This window comes from Nestor notabilis, unplaced genomic scaffold (assembly GCF_000696875.1).
Source record: "Nestor notabilis isolate BGI_N333 unplaced genomic scaffold, ASM69687v1 scaffold8323, whole genome shotgun sequence".
Taxonomy (NCBI): Eukaryota; Metazoa; Chordata; class Aves; order Psittaciformes; family Psittacidae; genus Nestor; species Nestor notabilis.
The window spans coordinates 17,716-40,271 of NW_009923249.1; the positions used below are offsets into that span (position 1 = coordinate 17,716).

The following is a 22,556-nucleotide window of genomic DNA, read 5'->3' on the forward strand; positions in this document are numbered from 1 at the left end:
GCCTGCCATGCCTGTTCTGTGGCTAAATGAAGCCTCTGGGAGCTGTAAATCTGTCGCCTCGCGTGAGCGCTGCGTTCACAGGGCGTCTTCTCATTGAGAATTTACAAGTCTGTTCAGTGCACACGGTACCACCAACATCCAGCCCTCCCCACTGCCCTGGGCCTTTTTGTGCTGCAACATGCTAATTCATTTGAGCAGTGCTGGAGGCTCTGATCTCTTCTGAAGATAGCTCTGAAGAGTTATTCTCCTTGATATATGCCACCATCTCAGAGCTGCCCCCTTTGGCAGTGAAAGAGCCTTCTGCTGCCAACTGTTGTTGCCAGATGTTTTTCTAGAGAAAAATGTTTTCTTGTGAAGTGGTGGCTGGGGACGGGCATGGGTGGGACTGGAGCCTGTTCTCACCCTTGCTTTCCCTGTTAGCTTAAATTATTAACTTCTGAAGCACAGGCCTGGCTGGGGTTTTTGAGTGGGCTGGCATGAAGCAAAAAGAAACAATTCCCTGCAAATAAAATACATTTATGCTGCAGAATGGGCAGCTGCTGTTCCCAGCCGGATTCACCTGGCTCTAAATCCAGATGTTAGCAACGTAGCAGCAAAGATAACGTTGCCTGACCCAACCTGATAGCCACCAGATGTGCAGCCTGGCTGTGTGTACCTCTCGCTCACTTTCTTCATTGTCCGGTGTGTGGAGTGGGCTTGCCAAAGTAGATGTGTACTGTGTGGCTGGGTTGCAATTCATGTCGCTTGTGGGAAGAAGTTTTGTGATCTAAGTGAGCAGGAACTCCGGGGCTCTCAAAAAGGGGGAGGCTGTTTGCTTGCATGCTTCCAGGGAAATTGCTGCTTTCGGAAAGCATTTTGCTCTGATACGGGTACAAGACGTTTGCATCATTCCCCACTGGCTGGTAGGGAAGGAAAGGGATGAATTTTTTTTAGTTGAATGCAGAAGAGGTAGTGTGGATTTGGTTGTATTTCTGCAAACAGCCTTATAGAGGTGATGATGGCCGTGATGCTCAGAGCAATGCCTTTGTCCTGTCTGCCTGGTGATGCAGTGGTGAAAATACTTGTTTCACTAGGTTCAGGCCTTCTGTCATCAACAGGAGGCAGTGAAGTGACATGGAGGGGCACTTGTTGCAGCCCTACTCCTGAGAAGCCTGCTCAAGAGTGTAGCAGATCTGGTACACTGCACGGGGACTTACCCCCAATGAACTCCCATTCATTAAGTATCTGCAGGAGAAATAAGCGATGTGAAGAAGAAAATTAATTACTCCAACATATTGCTGGGGTTCAGAAAGGATAGGGCATTTAAGTGGCTAACAAAAACATTCCCAGTTATGGTTGTAAAGATTAAAAATACCCCAAACTTAGAGAGGGATCTATTTAAGGATTTGTAACTAATGCCAGTGAGGAAAGAGTATTCTTTGGAGACAGATGATTCCATAAATGTTGAAGACGGAGGTTTCTGTTGCTGCCTTCAGAAGCAGCAGTTACAAGCTGCAGTCAGGAGCCAGATACTTGGATTTTCTGGATGACAGGTCTGGGATTTCATTTGTTTCAGTTCAGATAGGAAGAAATGAGCATGAACTATGCTGAAGTTTCCTCACCATAACATTGATCATAATTCTTGGTTTTGACTTAACCAGTCAGACAGGAGGTCTGATTCATTCACTGCAAGTATTGATCTGAAGGCAAATGAGTCTCCAGAAGTGACAGCAGGATGGGGAGAGAAAAGGAGGATGAAGGCAGTACAGGAAGGCCACATGCTGGTGCCATCTGTCTTCCTTTCATATGGTGTGAGGCCTCATGCTGTGTAGGTCACCCACATGGATACAAGAGCTTTTTATCTCAGCAAGCACTGACTAGCATCCCTGAAGTTAGTTGTATGGCTTGCTCACTGGCTTACTTCAGGAACAGGTCGGAAGTGTGAGTTCTTGCAGGAGGAGAGCAGTAATACTGACCTTTTGAGAGAAGGGGTGTGAGGGCTCATTCAACCTTTTCTGCTTCTTCCTTTTTTTTCATTTTTTATTTTTTATTCCAGGAACTTGCTGAGCCAGGAAGATGCGTGAGTATACAGAAAAGAAGGAAACATGTGGGACCATCTGTCTCAAGTACCTGCTCTTCATCTTCAACTTCTTTTTCTGGGTAAGAAACTTCAGTCTATTTTAAAGGCACAGAGATGGCACTGCAGTTTTGGTGTTGGGGCACAGAAATCTTGGGCTTGGTGAAGTCCTTAGCAATAAGGACACAGGTTTCATCATGTGGGGTGAAACCCCGTCCCTTGGGCTTGCCTGCCCAGCCTGCAGAAGTTATGGTTTGACATGGTAGTCTCTGTTGTTCATGGTCATGTTGCCAAGTATAGAAAATAACAGGGAGCCTGAAAACATGCTTTGGTTGTTCACCTGGATTGCTTTTTCAGGCAGCCTGAGGACTCCACTGTCTTGCCACTTGTCTTCGCAAAATGGCAGAGGGAGTCCTGGCAGTGGAGTGGGACACCCAGAGCAAGGATAACAAACACCTTCTTGCAGCTGGGTCCACACTAGAGTTTCCTAGAGGTGTCCTTTCCACCAGAAAGTTACTGATACCAAAGAATTATTTTTTCCTTTGCTTCCTGGGCCAGAGCTTCTAGGTCAGACCTTTAAGGAAAACTGTCTGAATTTACTAGAAGCTGCATAAAACTCTCCAGAAACACCAGGCTTGCAAAGAGAGAAGGGACCTCTAGGAGTCTGATTGGCTTCTCCATGTTCATTTCCTGCAAGGGTTAGAGTTTAACCAGCCAGGCTGTTTGGCTTCTTGACTGCTTTCTCCCCAGGTGTATAGTCTAGGAAGCAGATATTGGGCATGGCTGTCATTTATTGGTAGCATTGCTTCCTCACAGTCAGTGAGTGGAAAGCCTGCTGATGTGAAGCTGTTTCCTCCATAGCACCCCAATAGATTTGATACTTTCTTCATAGTCGCCCAGATAACAGTGTGGCTACATTTGGGAAGTCTCTGGCCCAGGTGTGAATTGCTGTGCACAGGTAGATGCTTCCGATGGCTTGCATCTCAGGCTGCCCGGGCTGCTAAGCTGGCTGCCTTGAAGCCCAGTTCCTCCCAGCGTACTGGGGCCTGCTCCCCATCCCAGTGAGACCTCTGGGAGTCCTTCCTTTAGCAGAGATAATCTCTGGCTCAGTTTACAGAGCTGAAGCACATCCTGGTATCCCAGTCCAGTTGCTCTAGGAGATTAGGAAGTTCACGCATCAGATGTCCTTCATTTGCTTGCTTCTCTCTCTACCCAGCTGGCTGGTGGGGCCGTGATGGCAGTGGGCGCCTGGACCCTAGCTGAGAAGAGTGACTACATCAGCCTGCTTTCCTCCAGCACATATTCTGCAACTGCTTATATTCTGGTGGTGGCTGGGGTGGTTGTGATGGTTACTGGCATCCTTGGTTGCTGTGCCACTTTCAAAGAGCGTAGGAATTTGCTAAGAGTGGTAAGTTTCACTTGGTTGTTTTGTTTGGGGGAGGATTTGCACCGTTTTCTCTTAAAACATGCTGGGAGGGAGGGAAACATCTTGATTGTGTTCTGCACCACCCTTATTTGTCCTAGAGCAAATACCACTCCAGCTCCTAACAGCAGTACAGTCCTTGTCCTGTGGGACAGGTTCTACTGCAGAGTATTTCCTTTCATCCACATAAAGAATGTGCTTACCACTGCATGGTTCAAAAGTACAAAGTATAGTTGTAATACTGGTACCTTGTATAAGAATGTCTATTTGAAACTATCCAAAACAAAATCTTGTGTCTTTTGACTCTTCCTTCTTCCCTGCCCATCCCACATTCTCTTTTGGAAGACCCATAGCAAAACTGTCTTTTAATGAAAGTACGTTCAGCCAAATTAACACACTTTTTCACTTGGCTGTCAAAAATCAGGACATTTTCAATAAGTATTTTCTTTAGTTGCAAAGAAAAAAAAAAAGTAGTTTTGCTTCCCCAAAAAAGCCACACTGTTTTGATAATCTGCTGCTGCTTTTACACCTTTCGCTGTGTTACTTCCTGAGCAAACTGCTCGCCCACCTACATTGAAGATTATGACCAGCCCTAGGAGTTTTATTCTGCTTCCTCCCTCTAAATCTCCCTCTAAATCTCAGTGTAGAAGCAGACTTTTTTAGTTTCATGGCTACACTGATGAGTGCAGTGACTGGATAACTATCAGTGGCTCTTTACTTCCACAGAGAAAAAGGTACTTCAGCAACTCTTGATCAGGTCCTTCCTTTGCAAGTCCTCATTTTCCTAACTGTCCTATTTCCCCTGTTTGGTTTGGATAGAGGAGCAGAAATAGGAATCATGAGCAAGCTTGATGCTCGTACCACTTCTTTGAAGGCCTGGTAATCCCTGCGAGAGGAAGAGTAGGGCCAAGAACGGAGAATAAAACACAGAGGAGGATGCAGTGGGTGCACTGCTGGTGCTTGTTCATTAGTCTCCTGGTCTGTAGCAGTCCGTTTTGGCCTTGCTTCACTTACTCTCCGTGCCAAAGAGATCTCCCTTTGTCTTTTTGCCTCAGCCAGAAGCTACAGATGAAAATCTGGTGGGGTTTCTTTGTTATTCTGCCACAGAAAACTAATAATTGTCTCTTGAGAACAAATGGTCACTCTGTCTCCTTACACCAAGCGTTTTAGGAGTGGCTGGTTGTGACAGGCCTATTGTCTCTTCTTGCTTGTGCTCTACTTTGGCTGCTGGTGAGTAATCTGCACAAGAGCTAGGGCTGTGCTTGCCAGGGCTGGGTGAGGCTGGCTGGGGGCTTTTGCCAGCTCTGATCTCAGACAGTAATGTGACAGTTTCACAGTCAGTGCCTCAGGGTCTGTGTCAGCGTTCCCCAGTTTCAATCTGTACCAGAGGTCCACATAAATATGAGAGGAAACTCTGTAAGCAGCACTCTCTGCTCTCCCTAGTGCCTTTTTGGTGCTTTTATAAATCAGTTGCTGACAGTTTTGGGTGCTGTTTATAAAATGGTTTTTAGTTTGTTTTTCTGTTAAAGACTTGGGAAGCTGTGAATTTTTTTGCTGCATTTCTACCTTGAGATTTATGGGCCCTCTTCAAGGCTTTTCATGGTATTTAATTGCTCATCACTCACAGCTGTGCTACTTCTTTTTATGTCATTGCTTATTTGCCTTCCTCTGTCCCTCCTGAGACAGGTCATGTGCTGAGGCATGGCAGTGAATGTGGAGTTTCTCTGGCTCCATGAGCAGGCATGGCAGTGGGTCTGCAGCCTGGCTGGCTGTGATGCTGCAATCCAGTTCTTTACAAGAACACAAGCCACTGTTATATTGTGCTTCAGTCAAGGTTCATGTTTTCATACACAAAAGTATGCAAGCAGGAGTCTTTTGTAAAGAACTCATCAAATAAAGGCCTTGCACATAAAGAAGGTGGCTTTTTTCAGGCTTGGCCCCTCATGCTGCCACTTCTAGTTAGCTGCTACCTTGAAGAGGGAAAAGGGAACACCCATTGGTTATGATATCTGTTCTTGCTGCATTTCAGCCTGGAACCCTCCCACTGACGTGAGATTGCTGACTTAGGAGTGTAGGTGCTATATGTCTCTTCTTCAGGTAGTAGAAAGAGCATTCCAGACAGTGATTTGGATAGTAGGTGGGTTGAACCATTCTTTGGGTTAATCAGAGAAAACAGATTAAAGCTTGGTGCTTCACTGAAGCTCTTGAAGCTGGATGGAAAAACCTGAACTGTGTAGATCTTGAACAGACACCAGATAGCCCTGACTCTTGCTCGGATCCATAGTTAAGAGTGAATTTTGCCCAGAGCCCGCCCAAGCACATGTCTACTACAGGCCTTTGGGCGATCCCACATTTCTGACTTGTTCCACAGCCTCTTGGGAAGTGAGTAGGGCATGTCCTTGCCAGAGCAGGCCTACTTCTCCCAGAGCAGACCCTAAGAAAGCCCTGTGACTCCTGATGAAGAGGAAGAGGAGCAGCCATGTGCTCTGTATGTGTCCAGAGTCATAGCTGCTGCTTCCCTATGTCAGTGTAATATTTGGAAGTAGCCCTGAGGGAACGATGAGACAGAGTTAAGGTTAATGATGCAGTGTATGAGCAGAGACAGGTTGGATTCATGGGTGGCAGATGCACTAACCTCCCTTACGAGGTTTCACAAGGACCTTGTGACTCAAATTTGTTAAGGTCTGCTGGGTACATGTTTGTTTCTATCCACTGTAAGCCAGCACAATGAACCAAGCTGTGATGACACAACTCAGCTCTACCTGAATGCCCCTGACATGATGACACAGAGCAGGGAAAAATAAATAAAAGAAACTTTCCAGTTCATTGGTTGTTGTCAGCATCCTGCCACCCTTCTGCCCCCTCCTTGCCAGAGGAATGATGTCAGAGCAGTTAGGGCATAACTAGGTCCCAACAAAAGAAAGCCAGCCTTTGTGTCAAGGCGTTCTGGTCCTTTCTTGCCCCCTTTCAACCTCCTGCGAGTGTGAGTGTTGGGACCAGCCTTCAGCTATCCCACACTCCACTGGGTGACTCATTCCCCTGGTATGAATGGGTACCTTGTACAGGCGTCTACAGAGATGGTCAGTGTTTGGCTGCGGGGGAGAGTGTGGGGTTGGGAGTGAAAGCCTGAGATTGTGTGCTTAGATTAAAGCCCAGTCTGCAGATAAAACCCAGCTGTCCATCCTTAGCAGCTGCTGAATCCCAACAGGGTGAAAGAGGAAGCCTGAGTGTTTGTGTCATTTAACTTCTGCAAAGGGGCTTGGAAATACCTAGTGAAGGAGGATGCACATTGGGAGTGTAACCCTTGTGCAACAGAAGGCATCTGTGCAGCGTAGGTCAGCTTGCTGTATCCAGGCCTTCACTGTCCTTCTTTGTGGCGAGGAGAAACAGTTTGATGTCCACTTATATTTGCAGGGATCTGTTTGCTTCATCCCTTGGGAACAGCTGTTTCCTAAAGTTGGGGTAAAACAGAAAATGGGAGCTATTTTGTTTGTTCTGTCCTGGGGAAGCCACCTCTTACAGGGGCTTAGCATGAGGTTCTTGTTATGCCTGGAACTGGTGTCTCTTCAGCTTTATCTACAGAGAGATCAATTTAATAACAGTCATAAAACAGCCTGGATCTGTAAAGATCATTCATTGTCAACCGGAGCAAGGCAGGAGCTGTGTTTCAGGACGGGTTCTCCGTAAAAAGCTCTCTTTGACCCTAAGGAGGAAGTGCTGCATCACCCTCTGTCTTCAGGCCTGCCCAGTTCTTGAAATCTTGCACACATGGTTTGGCTTTCCTTTCTGTTTGTGTATAGGCACAATACTCTAAAAACCAGTTTTCTATATTACCCATTTGAGTTTCCTTCTGGTAAGCAGGGTACATCACTTTTCATTTCACTGCCATTAAGCCCTTTTAATAGTCAGGTTCTTCTCTTAGTTCTCTAAGAGCTCTTCTTGCTTTGCTTTGAGATGCTGAGCTTTTCCCCCTAGGTCCTAGTTCGGCAGAACATATAGTCACAGTCCCGAGTGTGCTAAAGTCCGTCCACTTCAATAGTGCCCTTCAGCCTATGGTTGAGCCCCACAGAAGTCTCTGGGAACATAAATCTATGGTTTATGCTTGAGCTTGGCTGCTCTGCTATATCCTTGGTGAAATGGGACCTTTGTTGCTTTATTGAATCATCATTTTAATATACATTGCTCCTTAATAAATTAGTGAAATGCCCTAAAAAATATTGAAACAAGCAAAAGTGTAATGTTTTAAAAACATACTGATGTCAGAATCGGATTTTTTCTATGATACTGAATGTAGTCATCAGGTTATACAGCAACTACTTTTTTTTGTCTAGTGATCTTATCTCAGTTGCCTGCACTTTTCCATTCTCTACATCCCTCTGGCTCTGTGAGTTAAACTTACACTTGCTGCTGCTTGTCTTCAGTTATCCTGTGGTTAGTTGTTTGTTGTTTTTTTAACCTGTGGGATTGCTCCTTTCCTAGCTGTTGAGGTCTTAATCCCAGCCCCTGCCTTTGAATACACAATCATGCGTTGAGGACAGTCATGCATTTTACCAGTTAAGGAAAAGCTGGTTCTCAGCATCTCCATACATCCTGTTATAATGTTCTGCTTTTCCCATTATTTTACAGTACTTCATGTTGTTGCTGTGCATCTTCCTCCTGGAGATCATTGCTGGAATCCTGGCCTATATCTACTACCAACAGGTGAGTGGATTTAGAGGCTCAAATCAGGGACAGAAGACAGCTGGTGATCATCCCATTTCTTGAGCCAGAATTGAGCTTGGAGGCTTGGGACCAAGGGTTTGGTTGTTGTTCACCTTTTCTCCTGTCTGTACTCACTCCTCTCCTCAGACAGAAGACCTTGGATTATTTACTGTTTTTGACAAAATGGTGGTGGTTACTGTAGGGAGGCTGCTCAGCTCCTTCCTGTGGTTCACCTTTGTGTGCTGCTTTTCTGCAGAGCCTTATACAAGACAATTTTGGGGCCTATGTCAATCTAGGAACTCTCCTAAGGCTCTTCAAGGCATACTGCAAGCAACTGAAATTATGTTAGTGCCACTTACTATATTCAGGACATGTGAACAGTTCCTGCTGCATCTAGCAAGCAAGCTGCTGTACTTTTGAACTGGCAGACATAATGAATGGTCCAGCTGGGAGGTCCTTTCAGGTCAAGAAGTTTTTGAGAGTTTTACTTAGCAGCCCAGCTGAGGGGCTGGAGAACAGTACAGGGTCCCAGCAGCTGCAGTTCTAGCTTGGCACTTTTTGCAGTTGCAGAGACCAGAGACTTAAGTCATCTCTTTGATTTCAAATGGAATTTAACCACCAAGGCACAGACAACCTGCAATGTCTGGACACTGATTGGGAATGGTAATGACTTTCTAAAAAGCAGCTGGACATCCCATCTTGATGGCTTCAGTGCTGGGATTCCTTGCTATTCCTTTTTCTCTTGGGCCTTCTGTGCTTGGCCTCAGTAAGATGGACACTGGCAGTTTGTGAGGAGCCAAAAAACTGTGCTGGCTCCTGCCAGAAGGGATGAGTGTTAAGCGTGTGCATATTTAACAGGGAGAGACCAATCCTGGCAGGCATGGTGAGAAACCAGGGTCTGTCCATCTATCTGTGCAAAGGCACGAGGTTCATGTGTGCCAGTGGATGAAGATAAGCTGATCTTTAAATAAGGGATGACATATTTAAAGCTGTACCCTTGAGTGCTTTAGATCTCTTGGGGGCATCTGTGATCAATAGCTGCACTTCCCTTTGCTCTCTCGCTGATGAATCTGCCTTCTTTCCTGGTTGCAGGCTTGCTCTGTTTGCCTCCATTTTTATTTCAGCCCTTGCTTTGGTGTCTAAGGCTTGTGCATGTGTATCTAAACTATTTCTTTTGTTATCTCTGTTCCATGCTGCAGTTCTTCCCCGTGAGCCTGCAGGTAACGGCTTTTCTCCCAAGTAATAATTCTGCTAATGGACTCTCCTCTTTATTTGCCTCTGCCTTCCAGCCGCTGAACCTTTTCCTTTCTTTTTATTACATTAAGTCCTTTGCACTTCTGTAGAGCTTCCCAGCCCAGGATCTCAAAGCATTTTGCAAATATTACTAAGTGAAGCCTCATATCATCTCTGTGAGGTAGGTGTTGTCCCCATTTGACACATGGGGTTGGAAAAAACAGTGTTTCAAAGGGAGAATAAACTGCAGACTGTATTCTGCACAGTTCAGCACAGCCGGATGCTTGACTTCTCATTTACTACTTTGTAGAATAAAAGGTACATAGAGAGGCTGCACACCTGTTTCATTCATTGACCCCATCTAAAATGCATGTTGATGTTGTTTATTGGTGTAAGAAACTTAGAATTTCACAGGTGTTGGACTAAAGCAGTATTGCTGTATGAACCAGGATGACAAAAAAGATGTGGCTCTTTGGCACTTTTTGGCTGTCACCAGGATGGATGAGAAGAATTCAGCTACATTGAAAGAACCTACCCAGGAATAAATGTCTGAATCCAGTTACTTGAACATGCCAGTGGTTTATGATGGTGCTTTCAGAAATTTTGTACTTGCAAAATTAGACTTTGTCTCTCTTATCAAGAAAGGCCTTGCAGTAGTTTTGCAATTGCACACTTGATTCCCTCCTGTGGCATCCTTTTTGATGCTGTTACAAGAGCTATTCAGACTATGGAGCTTCAGTCCAGCATGCCCAGGACTTCTTACTGCTCCTGGGCAGAGTGATTTGGTTTTTAGTATTTTGTCACAGGCTTCAGAGGGAGAAGACTGCACATGGTCTCATAGGTATATTCATATTTAAAAGCAGGCCATTTTGTATTCTCTTTTGATGCGGGTACGTCTTGGCAATCTTACATATTCAAGGTTAAGAACCACATGGTGATGTGTAACACAGGCTGAAATTTGGTCCTGAGGCACATCCTTCCAGTTATTAAAATGGAGACATGTTCTGTAATCACTTGGAAATAAGCCTGTCCAGTCCAGCCTTGGAGGATGATCTTGGAGGAAGCTATAGCCTCCACTAGGCTCTTTGCTTTCCTGTAGGAGCAAAGGCAACAAAATGTATGCAGGGCTCTGGGTTGCTGTAAGGCGTGAGTTTGCCTTGTGATTTTATCCCACTTATCTCTTCCGTTCAGCTGAGCATGGAACTGAAGCAAAATTTGAAGAACACCATGACCCAGAAGTACCGGAAGGAGGGAGAAGAGAGTGTCACAAGCGCAGTAGACAAACTGCAGCAGGAGGTAGGTATCTTTAGAAGCAGGGAGAATTAATTTCAGGGATCAAAATAAACATACAAAAGGCATTGTGGGCTCTTGACATCCAACACACTAGTGTTTCTTCTATATGCTGCTGCTTCTGCTGCTCCTGATTCAAGACAAGGTTGGGTGGGTGCGAGGCCTGGGCCATGCAATTGGCAGAATTGCATGGTGTGATCTCTGAATTCCATGGCCAGTAGAACTGGGGAAACATCATCTGAATTGCGCTCAGAGTGAACTGGAGCTGCCAAGTCAGTCTGGTAGCTGTTTCTACTTCCCACTTCAAACCTTAGAGAAATTGCTGACATTTTTCATTAAGCTCCTCAGTACCCCAGAGAGCAAGATGTGATGGAAGAAGAGCATTCCTAGTTTACCTGCCTCAGGGGTGGTTCAGGTTAGGGCTGCGCAATTCTGACAGGCTTTCACACAGAAAGGACCCTTGTGCACAGGCACTTTCAAAGCATGGGGCCTACTATACACATACTGCCATAGCAGGTGCATTTGTAATACTAACTGGTAATTAAACTTGCCCTGTTATTGCTATTAACACTCTCTAGTCCAGTGGTTAAGAGCTGAGACAGCTGCAGGTGTGCTCTGATCACAGTCATCCCAGCAGTAACCAGAAGTCACAGCTGCTGAAAGATGGATGAAGCTGGTATTTAGCAGCCACTTTGACATTCTTTAGAAGTCACTAATAATTATAGTAGCCTAAAAAAAAGCCCATGAAATAACTGGAGTCTCTCTGAATGAGGGTGAAGCCCAGGGCTTGGTGTGGGAGGCTGGAGGGAGAAGGAGGTTACAGTGCTTGAAGGCTCAGCCTTTGCTCTGTGTGCCTGCAGTTCAAGTGCTGTGGGAGCAACAACTACACAGACTGGGCTGACAGCCTGTGGATCAAATCTCCAGAGGCCAGTGGACGGAAAGTCCCAGACAGCTGCTGTAAGACAATAACCGACCTATGTGGCCGAAGAGACCATCCTTCCAACATCTACAAGGAGGTAAGGAGCAAAAGGGCTTCAGAGCCGCCTGTCACAAAGTATGTAAAGGACGTGGGCAGAGGGAGAGGGTGTTGGGTTATTGCTGCAAACTGTCAGGAGGTTTCAAAGTCAGTAAGATTCCCTAGAAAGCTGAGTTCATGTCTCTAGTTGAGTGTTCAGCCATACGGGCGAATATGTTGTGTGTCAATATAGAGAAAAAGAGTACATTATATTTGTTACTCCAGAGTATGCTGGTGATAGGGGGAAGTGGAAGAAGTTACTGATTCTGGCAAGAGGCTTTGGATGTGAACCCTGCATTTGTCATCTGCCTGTTGTTGGAATTACTCAGTGAGGTGCAGATGGACATACCTCTGGTCCTCGATTTGATATAATGGGATTTGACCTCCAACATGAAGAAACAGCCTATGGGAAAGAAAGAGGGTCCCAGAGCAGACAAATTAGGCAAGTTCCAGTGGGCTGCAGTTTGAAAAGAAGTCTGGAGTTGAGATAGAGGGGCTTGCCTGTCTGCTAGAAGCAGCAAATTGAATCCCAGATTGGCTGAGTAAGCAAAGATGCAGCTCTCAGACCATTTATTCATCCAGTTTGCATAAGGCTGGTGAAAGTTCTTCCATTTATTTTGTCACCCTCCAGTCCTGTCACCTAGCTTTAAGTTGCTCACTCTCTATGAGGTAGCATAGACCTTTTTTCTGATCACTGGAACCATCACCTTGACTGGCTGTATTAAGCCTGGGGAGCAGCTTTTTCCTTGTTCCTGTCCCCCTGACAGTTAAGGGAGGCTGTGGATGAAGTGACACCTTCAGAGCAGGTATTTCTTCTCACAGTCTGTGCTTGGAACAAGACTCTGAAGAGGAGCCTAACATTTACATTAAGCTAAGCAACAAACAGCTAAAAGGAAACTAATCATGTGTCTTTGTGGAATGAACAGGGAGATAAAGTCCAGTCTTTCTTATCTACCAAAGTCCCTCTTATGTCCATCTGCTTAGCTGGGTTTTGCTCTTCAGGAAGAAACCATAACGTTTGTGCCTTCAAGACAAGACCCAGTGAGGAAGTACAGAAAAGAGTCCAAGGGCTAATGAGGTGTTTCTGAGAGTGGAACCATTTGAGGGGCAGGGCTGGCAATTCCCATCCCCTTTCTGTGCTGCATGAAGCTGGAGGCAGCTGCCCAGCTGCATAATTAAGAGAGGCCCTGTGGGCTGCCGAATGTATTGGACTAGCTCTAGAAGAGAAGCTGTGAGGGGAGGTTTGGATCCTCGGTCAGATGCTGGATATCATATGAGGTCTCAGTCAGAGTTCAGAAGGGATTTTTGTGGCTTTGGGGAAGAAAAACCTATAAAAGGGTCAGATGAAGGAACAAGAGTAATTGTTTCATATCAGGACAGCTGGGGCTGGCTCTAAAGCCTAATGCTGGCATGGAAAAAGTGAGGCTTTTGCCATCCCTACCTGAAGGGTTGTGTGCTCACTCTCTCTCTGCCTGCATGTGTGTTAGGTGTCTGTGTTCACTGTAAACTCCTGGGGCAGGAGGGCCCTCAGCACCCTTGCAGGGTAGCAGTTGTAAATCTATGTAGTAAATCCCCTAGATGTTACCATGGAAAACCTCTCTCAATAGATTAAACAGTTTAATTATTTAAAGGGCACTCTTCCAAAATTAAAATACAAAAAACCAAAACAAAACCAAACAAAAACCCCAGGTAACACAGAGAATGCTTTTACTGATTTTTTTTTTTTTTTGCCTCATGACAACAAAAATGGGCCTGAAACAGGGAGGGAAAGGTCACGCTGACAGCCAAGGATGCACTTGCAGGGCAGAGGCAGGCAGAGGCTGGCTTTCCAGATTCACACTGAAATTAATTGCTGTCATAAATAGCAGTGGGAGGAATTTACTCTTCAAAGGCTCCTGCCATGTTAGAGTTCTTGGTACTGGATCCACTCAGCTACATTTGCTTGGCCTTTTGGCCTGGTGAGAGTAAATACCCTCTCTCGGCATGTGCTGGGCAGTGAGTGAGGGACCCTTTCTCCTCATATCTTGGAGAAAAAAATTACATTCTCCCTCTGTGTATTGTGAGCGGTTCTTCTGCATTTCTCCTGCCCGGTTAGCAGCTGTCTTTGGTTTGTTCAACAGCTCCTGAGCCAGTAGGTCCAGAGCAATACAAAACATGATGCAGCTTTCCCAGTGATGTCAGGAAAGAGCTTGCTCACAGACAGCTTTTTATAGCATTGCTTTCAAGGGTCACAACCATTGGATTAAAGCGAACAAGAGGTTAAAATGAAGCTGATTTTCCATATCTCTCCTTTCACCCTGCAGAGCGGTTGCATTACCAAGCTGGAAAACTTCATTCAAGAGCATCTGAAAATTATCGGGGCAGTGGGGATCAGCATTGCTTGTGTGCAGGTAAAAAGGCTGAGTCGAGTTTTGGGGGTGCTGGGCAGAAGTTAAAGGAACCCACAAGCTGAGGGATGGAAAAAGAAAAAGAGATTTTAGGCTGTTCCCTGCCTGGCAAGAACTTGCCAAGAACTTCGGGACCCGAGGACTTAACTGGCTCCAAAGCAAGAGCCTCTTCTGCCTGTCTGTAAAATTTGCTTCTGATGACAGAGTGCAGCCAGCTGGGCATGGGGGAGAGACTTCTACTCCAGGGTTGTGTGAAAGGCTGTGCTGGCCATGGCAGGCAGTTTGGCAGCCTGAGGGAGACCTCTTGTGGGGATGTGCCGTGATTGCCCACACAGCTGAAGAGCCAGTCTGGAGTTCCCTGCCTTGGTCTTAAAATAATTAGGATTATTTTAAGTCATCCAGAATTTCTCCCTCAGCTGTGTCATATTGAAGAATGGCACTGTGCGCCTGCAAAGGATCTGGGAGAGGATGCTGAATAAAGGGGTAGGATATAGATGCCTCTCTCTCCCATTTTAGAAGGCAGGGCACTGTATATTCTTTTCTTCCAAATGCAGATGTCTCTGGGAGTTCCTCATCTTCCCCTTTTGTTCTGGAAAGTAGCCACATTACGCCCCAGAGAAGCTGCTGGTGATTAATTATGAGGATTAGCACAGATTATATTCTCTCCTGCTATTTTTGGCAAACTGGAGTGTGGTATCCCCAGGCAGGAGCTAGCTGCTGGGTCCAGACTGTTAGTTTGCAAGCTCTGGTGCATCCATTCTGTTTTCTCATGCATTTCTCTCTTCTCTTTACACCCCATAGATCTTTGGGATGATTTTCACCTGCTGCTTGTACAAGAGTTTAAAGTCAGAACCATATTAATAGCTGTGGGAACTCTGTTGCTCCCCCTCTGCCACTTCCCTTAGTACCTGCAAACCTGACCACTCTCCTCCACCACCACCACCACAGAAGTGTCTGTAACCTGAGGACTGGCTCTGTAATTAAATGCCTTTCAAACCACGCAGCGCCTTACCTGCCCCTCTGGGGGAAAGTCACCCTCCTTGTTATGTAGAAGGCAGCTAGGAGTTCAGCTGGTCCTCTTCATTGTCAAGAAACAAGAGGTGTGGATCTTCTGCTACAAGCTTTAGTGAAACAGTGCCTTGATTATAACTATGAAGCAAGATTTATCTGGGGCCATTTCTCTTGAGGTTTTTCCTGAGCCAACATTAAAGTATCAGGATGCTATACAAGAACTGTGGTTTGCTCTCTGAGAAGTGGCTCAGCAGCACCAGGCATTGACTGTGAGGACAGATAATGTTACTGTGCTGAGCTGGAGCCAGAGCTGAGTGTCTCATACATGGAAGATTTCCCTCCCTCCTGCCAAGTGTGCACCGATGTCCTCAGCTGTTCTCCACCTGAGAAGATGCCTGCCTGGTTGCTTGGGGCAGGAACTACTCTCCCTCCTGATCAGGAGCACAACTTGGTGCAGTTGAAATCTTGTAATGACTGGTGTTGCCAAGATGTGGGTGCCTTAGGATTTCTCAGCAATCCTTCCTCCTCTTCCTTGAAGCTTCCCCCAGCACAGTGCCATTAGGAGCCACGAGGGGCCTTCTGCCTCCTAGCGATTCTGGAGCTAAGATGATGGACTACTGTCTGATTCTTTTGGGCCTAGTCTGTTTTATTGTGTGGCTTCCAGTGTGAGTGAGAGAACTTCTGTTTTCTCCTACCTATCCCCTGCTGAGGTTTGGTGAAGAACTGGTCTGTTTCTGGAGCTGGCATATCTTGCTACCCTTTGGTCTGTTCAGTTAGTGGAAACACCTTCTCACATCTCTTAAATGTTGAGAGATGCCCTTGTCTTGATTTTTCTAATTAAAACTTCCAGGATTGTCTCTCTTGTCCAGGAAATTAATATATACAAATGTTTTATCAGCCTCCAAAGAGTTCATTAATCGGCTGAGGGTTTTCTGGCTTTAATGGGATCTGGAAGCCCACTTGACTGGTTACTGCTGACAAGGTCAGGAGAGTTGACATCAACCACTTGCCCCAGTGTACTTGGTAAATTGGCAGTGCTGGGTTAACTGTCTGTTAATAGATTTTAATTAATTGTTCTCTCTGCACTGGGATTCTGGATACATACAGGACATAGACATCACCACTGCCATGGACTTGGTGCCATCATGATGCCAGCAGGGTCTTAGCATGTCACAGGATCTTGTGTGCCTCTTGTCTTGCTCTCACCTTCATTTTAACCCATGAAACAGAAAGGGCTGTGGGGCTTTGGTGTTTCTAAGCAGTGAAGACAAGTCCTTTTATAAATGGCCTGACCTTTCAGTGGTGCTGCTCGAGCCATGACTCTTGGCAGTGGACAGCTAATGTGAGCAAAATCATCCAGACCCCTAAAGGGTCTTGCAGTATTGTGGAGTTCTTAGTTCACAGAGCAGAAATCTTGGACTGACACTAAAGGGTGACAAGCTAAAATTCAGAGCAGGTCAATCTGAAACTCCCCCATCATCAGCCCCGTGAAACAATCCTTAACTAATGCAGAAAGAGAGGTGGAAGAACTGATGTGTATCCTTGGTTCCACAGCAGAAGGAAAGAGGAGAAAGAAATCTAAATTATTGTGTGAAGATCTAAAAGAGAAATCTCTAAATTATTTCTTGTTTTATAATCAAGTTCCTGACAAGTATTGACTACTAACTAAGAGGAAAATATTGAGCATGTTGCTTGAGGCAGTATTTCTAGTTTCTTAAGCATATCTTCACAGCTGCCTTTGCCCATTCACTTCACATACATTGTACAGGGTTGGGAGAGGCCAGGAAGAATGAGATATGAGCAGTTACGTTGGCTTGTGTCCATTGAGTTGTTTCATACTTTTTCTCTGTGTAATAATATTCATTGCTTTTTTTTTTTTTTGTTTTTCTAACCAGTTTATGTTGCTGGCCAATAGAAAAATAAAGCTTAAGATTGTGTACTTACTCTGTGTACCAGAAGTGAAGGGGTACCATGAACTGGGTGGGTTATGTGGATTCCTCAGATCCTGGTCTGAAGGACAAGGCTGAGAAGGAAGCTGGAGAAGAATCTTGGGTTTTGTCACTGATCTTGCCAGCCTGGTTATGGTGTGCTGCAGCAGGGTGCTGCAGACTGTGGCACCTTGAGAGCTGAAGTTGCAGAACCTCAGGTTACCAGGTACTGACTGCATGTCAGCCCTTGGTCTGTGCATGGAGGTGTGGGCTCCCAGCACTGCTCCAGAGTCTGTGGTACACCTGATGGCACTCGCTGGCGTGATCAGTGACCTCTCAGGTTTGTCACACAGGCTGCACTTTCTCATCACGTGCAAAAAGCCCTGAGGCAGACCGAAGAGGGCCTTTGCCATCAGGTAACTTCCATTGACCTTGCTGTCCCAGCTGCTGCTTGTGATTGCCAGTCAGGCCTGTTTAAGAAGGCCAGCTGAGGATACAGATTGGCTCAGAGCTCTGCTGTGCTCTGCTATACCTGCTTCCACTTATCCCGAAGATAGTGGAAATCTTTCCATTTTCTGTCTTGCCTGTAAGGACAGAGGTGGGCTACTGCAGTTGTGTTGCCCCTTCCTATTACTGTGGGATAACAGAGGGCGTGTGGGGTATTTGCTTTATGTGCTGTAGAGTACCTTGGAGCCACTTTGCATCACAGACATGTCAAAAAGAGAGCAGGTGTGTGCCCCTTTTCTTACCCTTTAGGATTTCAGGTTGAAAGTTAAACATTACCAGTTAAAGACATGCCTGTATCTGGCCATATGGAAACATCTGCTTGCAGCTAATGGGCATGGCCACTCGGTGGCTCTCAGGGCCCAGCACAGTGTGCTGTGAATCCAACTCCTATAATGTAAGTGAATCTAATTCAAGCTGCTTGGCTTTGTGGGCAGTGGGGCCATGGTGTCATGAAGCCCCAGGAGAGCGCAGTACAAGACACACTGGTGTTCCCTTGCCTAGAAAGGAAGGTTGCTCCTTCCAGTCCCAGCAACGTGCCTGATTTTCATGCTGCAGCAAGGCACTGGTCATGCAAGACTGAGGCTGAGGGCTTGACCTTGGCTCAGAGAAGGGTCTTCAGCTAAAAACCCCACAAATACAGGCATATGCCAAGGAGACAGATCTGAGTGGCTCAGTAGCAGTTTGATGAGCCAGTGCCCCTGCTATGGTGGGGATGGCAGATGCATTCCTGGGATGCACTGGGTAAGACAGGGGTGGGGTGGTACCCATTTATGAGACCTTGTCCCCAGACCTATGTGTGGCTCTGGCTGCTCTTTCAGATGTGAGTTGAAGGTGGAACATGAATGAAGACAGGAGAGCTCATCCTGGAGGGCTGTTCACTGAGGTGGGACTGGAGGAGTGGGGTGGACTGGGGTCCTGTCTGCTTGCAGCGGCAGCACAGAAGGTGGCATGGGTGGCTCTGTGTTAACAGTGTGTCCCAAACAACCATTGTGTCACCTCAGCTGTTTTCCGAGATCAGAAAGAGAAATGCCCACAGGTCCTCTCCTCATGCCTCATCCCATTCCTCTCTGTGTCATTAGGGGTGCAGAGGCTGCAGTCACCCTTTCCTACCCTAAAAGGAAATTAGTTCCCCTTATGCAAGACTGTCATGAGGTGGTGTCTGTGAAGTCTGTAGCACGGTGTGTTTCATCATGCAGCAATTGCTTAAAAGCTATTTCTCTTGTTTTAATTTGCTGCTTCTGGAGTGTCTGTGATTAAGGTGCAGTTACTGTCTTACAGCATCCCCATGGGCTGTGCAGCCTCAGGCCTCTGGGTGCTGCCACCTCTCTCAAGGCAGGAGTGTAGATTTCTTCCCCTCTGGACCTGGAGATGTGGGCTGTACTAGTTGCCGTCACAGCAATTAGCTCAGCTGGTGGTCTGCTCTCTCGGGGTGCTTGGGTGGTCAGTGCAATTTGACCAGGAATAGAAGGGAAAACTGATGTAGCAGTAAATAGTTTCTGCAAGGGTGCAGCTTTGGGGTGGTCACCCTGTTCCTGCAGTTTCAAACAAGACACAAGTATTTTGTGCTCCCCTGCAGGACAACTCCTAACCCAAACCAATTCACAAACATGCCCTTTCTGCTCCTGCCGTTCAATTGGGAGGAATTTTCCCCTCAGGGAAGCCTTAGTGACTCTTTCTTTCACCATTTATAAAATCTTCCTTCAGGCGTGGTTGTAATGTCCTGATTTTCCTGCTGGGCTGGGACTGAGCAGGGCTGCAGCAGTGGAGAGAGGAAGACAAGGAGTAGACAGTGATACTCTCCTCCCTGGCAAGATATGACTAATACACTGTGCTTAGGAAATGGCAAAGGAGAACGCTCTCTTCTTTCTTGCCATGAGACTTCTGCAGGTTTCCATGTGTATATGTGTGTGTACCCCTGGGAGAAGATGCCAGGTGCTATGTGCGGCTTGTTGCCACTCAGTGCCGAGCAGCGACAAGAGATGCCTCAGGCAGCGCTGATGCTGAACTGGGGCATGGGTGCATGTGAGCAGAGACCAACAGCTTCTCCTGCTGTGGCAGGTTTTGCTGTGAGGTCCTGGGCTGGCTCCTGTGCTATTAAACAGCTGCTCCTTGGGCTGCTGGCCACATGAGCTGCTACTGCTAGAGGTGCATGTCTGCCTGCTGCTGCTCTGTGCTAAAGCCGAGTCAGGAGGTGAGGTGGTGGTTGTGCCAGGGGCACTGCCTGGCCAGCCAAGAAGGCAACAGTGAGTAGATTCACATGGTGCCTCTAGAAATGACAAATTCCTTGGGGGGAGAGGGCATGATGCTCTCAAATGAGCTGTAATCACATGAACAGCAAAGATGCTCGTGCTCACCAAATTCAAGCAGTGACTCATTCCATCACAGCAGATCATCAGGCACACTGGGGTTTTGAAGTCCTCTTACTCCCTGCACAGGAAGCTGTTCCTCCTGCTTTCTTGGCTGCCTGCATTAGCAAAAGGATGCTGCACACTCTGAGGCCATCACGATCATCAGCTTTCTCTCTTCTGATTACTGATCCTGCCTGCAGAAAAAGAGCTGTTGAGCATCAGGCATTTCCAGGCTTTGTTTTTTTAGGTAGCAAACTGACAGGGGGAAAGCAGTTTCTGCCTACACAGAGTGTAGAGAGAGACCAGTGTCTCAGCAGGGCCTGATCCTGCCAGTGGCTGGTGTGTCCCCCTGTTGGGACAGCAAAACCCAACCCTCCCCCTTGCAGTCCCGGAGGTGGCTCTAATGGCTGTAGCACATGTCTCCAGCAGCTGCAGGGGAGTGTGAGGGTCACACTGAGCCCCTATACCCCAATGTGGTTAGAGGCTAGCCCAAACCAGGCATTGATCCTGGGTGCACTGAGTGTGGAGCGACTCTTCATGACTTTGACCATATGTGTGTATGTGTTTAACTGTGTCTATGTATCTCCTCCTGCCATGTTGGAGGGTTTCCACTGCCTGCAGGAACTTTTACAGGTAAAGTTTGTATTTCTTACTTTTTACTGAGAAATGCTGGAACCCCTTTACCCCAGAAACCTGCCACCACAGAAATGTGCTCTGTCCTTCCAGAGTCACGGTCCCCCCCTTCCCGGATGAGGATCATCCTCTCCCCTCATAGGGAGCCAGGGGTGCTCCCTACCTGCCAGCAGTCACAGCCTCAGCCTGCCCTCTTCTAAAGGGCTTCTCAGCCCTGGATTAACGAGGAACCAAGGCAAATTGTTGTACCACACAGCAAATGGCCTTCTCTTTAACGTAGCAGTGCCCCCTTAACATTCAGTTGTATGTGTCCTACCTGCCACTGGCTATAAATAAATAGGTATTTGTCTAATTGCACCTCCCTAATGGCAGGAGACGGGTGCCTGCATCAGTGCACAGCCATCGTCCTCTGGGGAATGCAGGGCAGTGCCAAAAAGCTTAAGCCTCTTGCTTTGTTTTACAGGAGAAACTGAGGCAACTGTTTCATCAACACTTACATGGCAAGTATGTGATGGGTGCTGGGGGACTCCTGGTGTGGGGTGTCTGTGCAGAGAGCTGCCTGCACGGCTCAGTACTGTGCTCATAGAACATATTTTAAGTATAGTCAAAGCCTCCTCTTTCCTGGGACAGCTGCCTGTTTAATCACCTTTTAACCCTCCCAGGCAGTCTTTACTGACCAGTTGTTTTCCCAGGTTGTTTTACATGCTTTGATTTTTTGCTGCCCATTCTTGGATGCAGTGTTAAGCAATGATGGCTTGAGATGTGAGGCACCAGGCTCTGGTTTTGGGATTAGAACTGCAACTGCTGTCTCCATTCCTAGAGGATGCCAGCTCATTCCCCCCAACCAAAATGACAGGTAATATCACTACAAAATGATATCTGAAAGCATGTCCCTCCACACCCAGCTCTTACAGCTCCTCTTGCATGTTAGTCCTCTCTTACATGTTGAGCATTGTCAGGTACCATTTTATATTTATCGAAATTGAATCTTGTCCTGTTTGAATGTGCCCAACTCTCTGAGGTACCTAGGCTAATTCACATTTTGTCCTTTCTTGCATTTTCCATCCCTTCTCCATCGATCCACAAATGTGATCGGTGTTATAATTTATTTCCTTCTCCTTCTTCCTTCCTCTCCCGCTGCTCTCTTCCAGGACTTTAATGAAAGGTTTTAATAGCAGTCAGTTGAAGGCTGACCTGCTCTTTCCTTTGCTGAGTGCCTTGTGCTCTGCAGACGGGCTCATGAATGATTCAGTTCTTTGGGCTCTAGCTGGCAGCCTGTGGCAGAATTACTCAAAGGAAACATTTCTGAGGTTTGTCCACGCTTCCAAATAGAACAGTCCTGAGCCCCAAAACAGGGAGTGAAGCCCTAAATCATAGAACTGCAAAGGCAGCTGCATGTATTAAATGTTTTTCAACAAAAAAAACCCTGAACCCCAAATGTAAAACACATTTTATAGTTCACTTACCATACTGAATGGCACTGGATGGGGCTATTAAAATCACAGTCCCAGCAAATGGGGGCTCTTGGTGTCTTTTTCACCAAAAAACCAACACTACCTTCAACTGGAAGCGAGCTGAATTTAAACAAACATGGGTGAGAAGCAGCAGCATTTCACAGGCAGAGCAGTGGGTCCCTGGGATGCGGTTAAGGTGCTGACTGGGAATACAGGAGCCTGGTGTCGCATCCCCAGTTTTCCAGGATGTTTGAGGACAGCTCTTGCATCAGGGTTTTTGGCAGAGCTCAGTGACCGGTTTAGTAAAGTGATGGGATACTCAGATGTTCCTGGTGGTGGTGCTGGGTGTGAGCAGATGAGCATGCAGCACTGCAGAAGTCCATCCTGCACCTGCCTGAGTGAGAGCAGAGCTCACCTGTGAGCTGCTGCGGGAGGCTGCTAAGCACAGCTGACAATAAATTAATTCCTATCAGTGTTTCTTTTCTCCCTCCAGTTGTACTTCCTTTTCCTTGTCCTCTTAGATTGAAAACTTCCTTTTAGTGTCTGAACAAGCTGTGCCAAGCTCCACGT

At 46.6% G+C, this 22,556-nt stretch overlaps 1 protein-coding gene across 1 annotated transcript; it reads left to right on the forward strand.

Annotated features, from left to right (window-relative positions):
* The first annotated feature begins 2,034 nt into the window (after positions 1-2,034).
* CD151 (CD151 molecule (Raph blood group)) lies at positions 2,035-15,331 on the forward strand. The gene is made up of 7 exons (XM_010012045.1): positions 2,035-2,139; positions 3,273-3,464; positions 8,106-8,180; positions 10,605-10,709; positions 11,564-11,719; positions 14,022-14,108; positions 14,907-15,331. The coding sequence occupies exons 1-7, from the start codon at positions 2,056-2,058 to the stop codon at positions 14,964-14,966; spliced, it is 759 nt and encodes a 252-aa protein (XP_010010347.1). The 5' UTR covers positions 2,035-2,055; the 3' UTR covers positions 14,967-15,331.
* Positions 15,332-22,556: the final 7,225 nt, after the last annotated feature.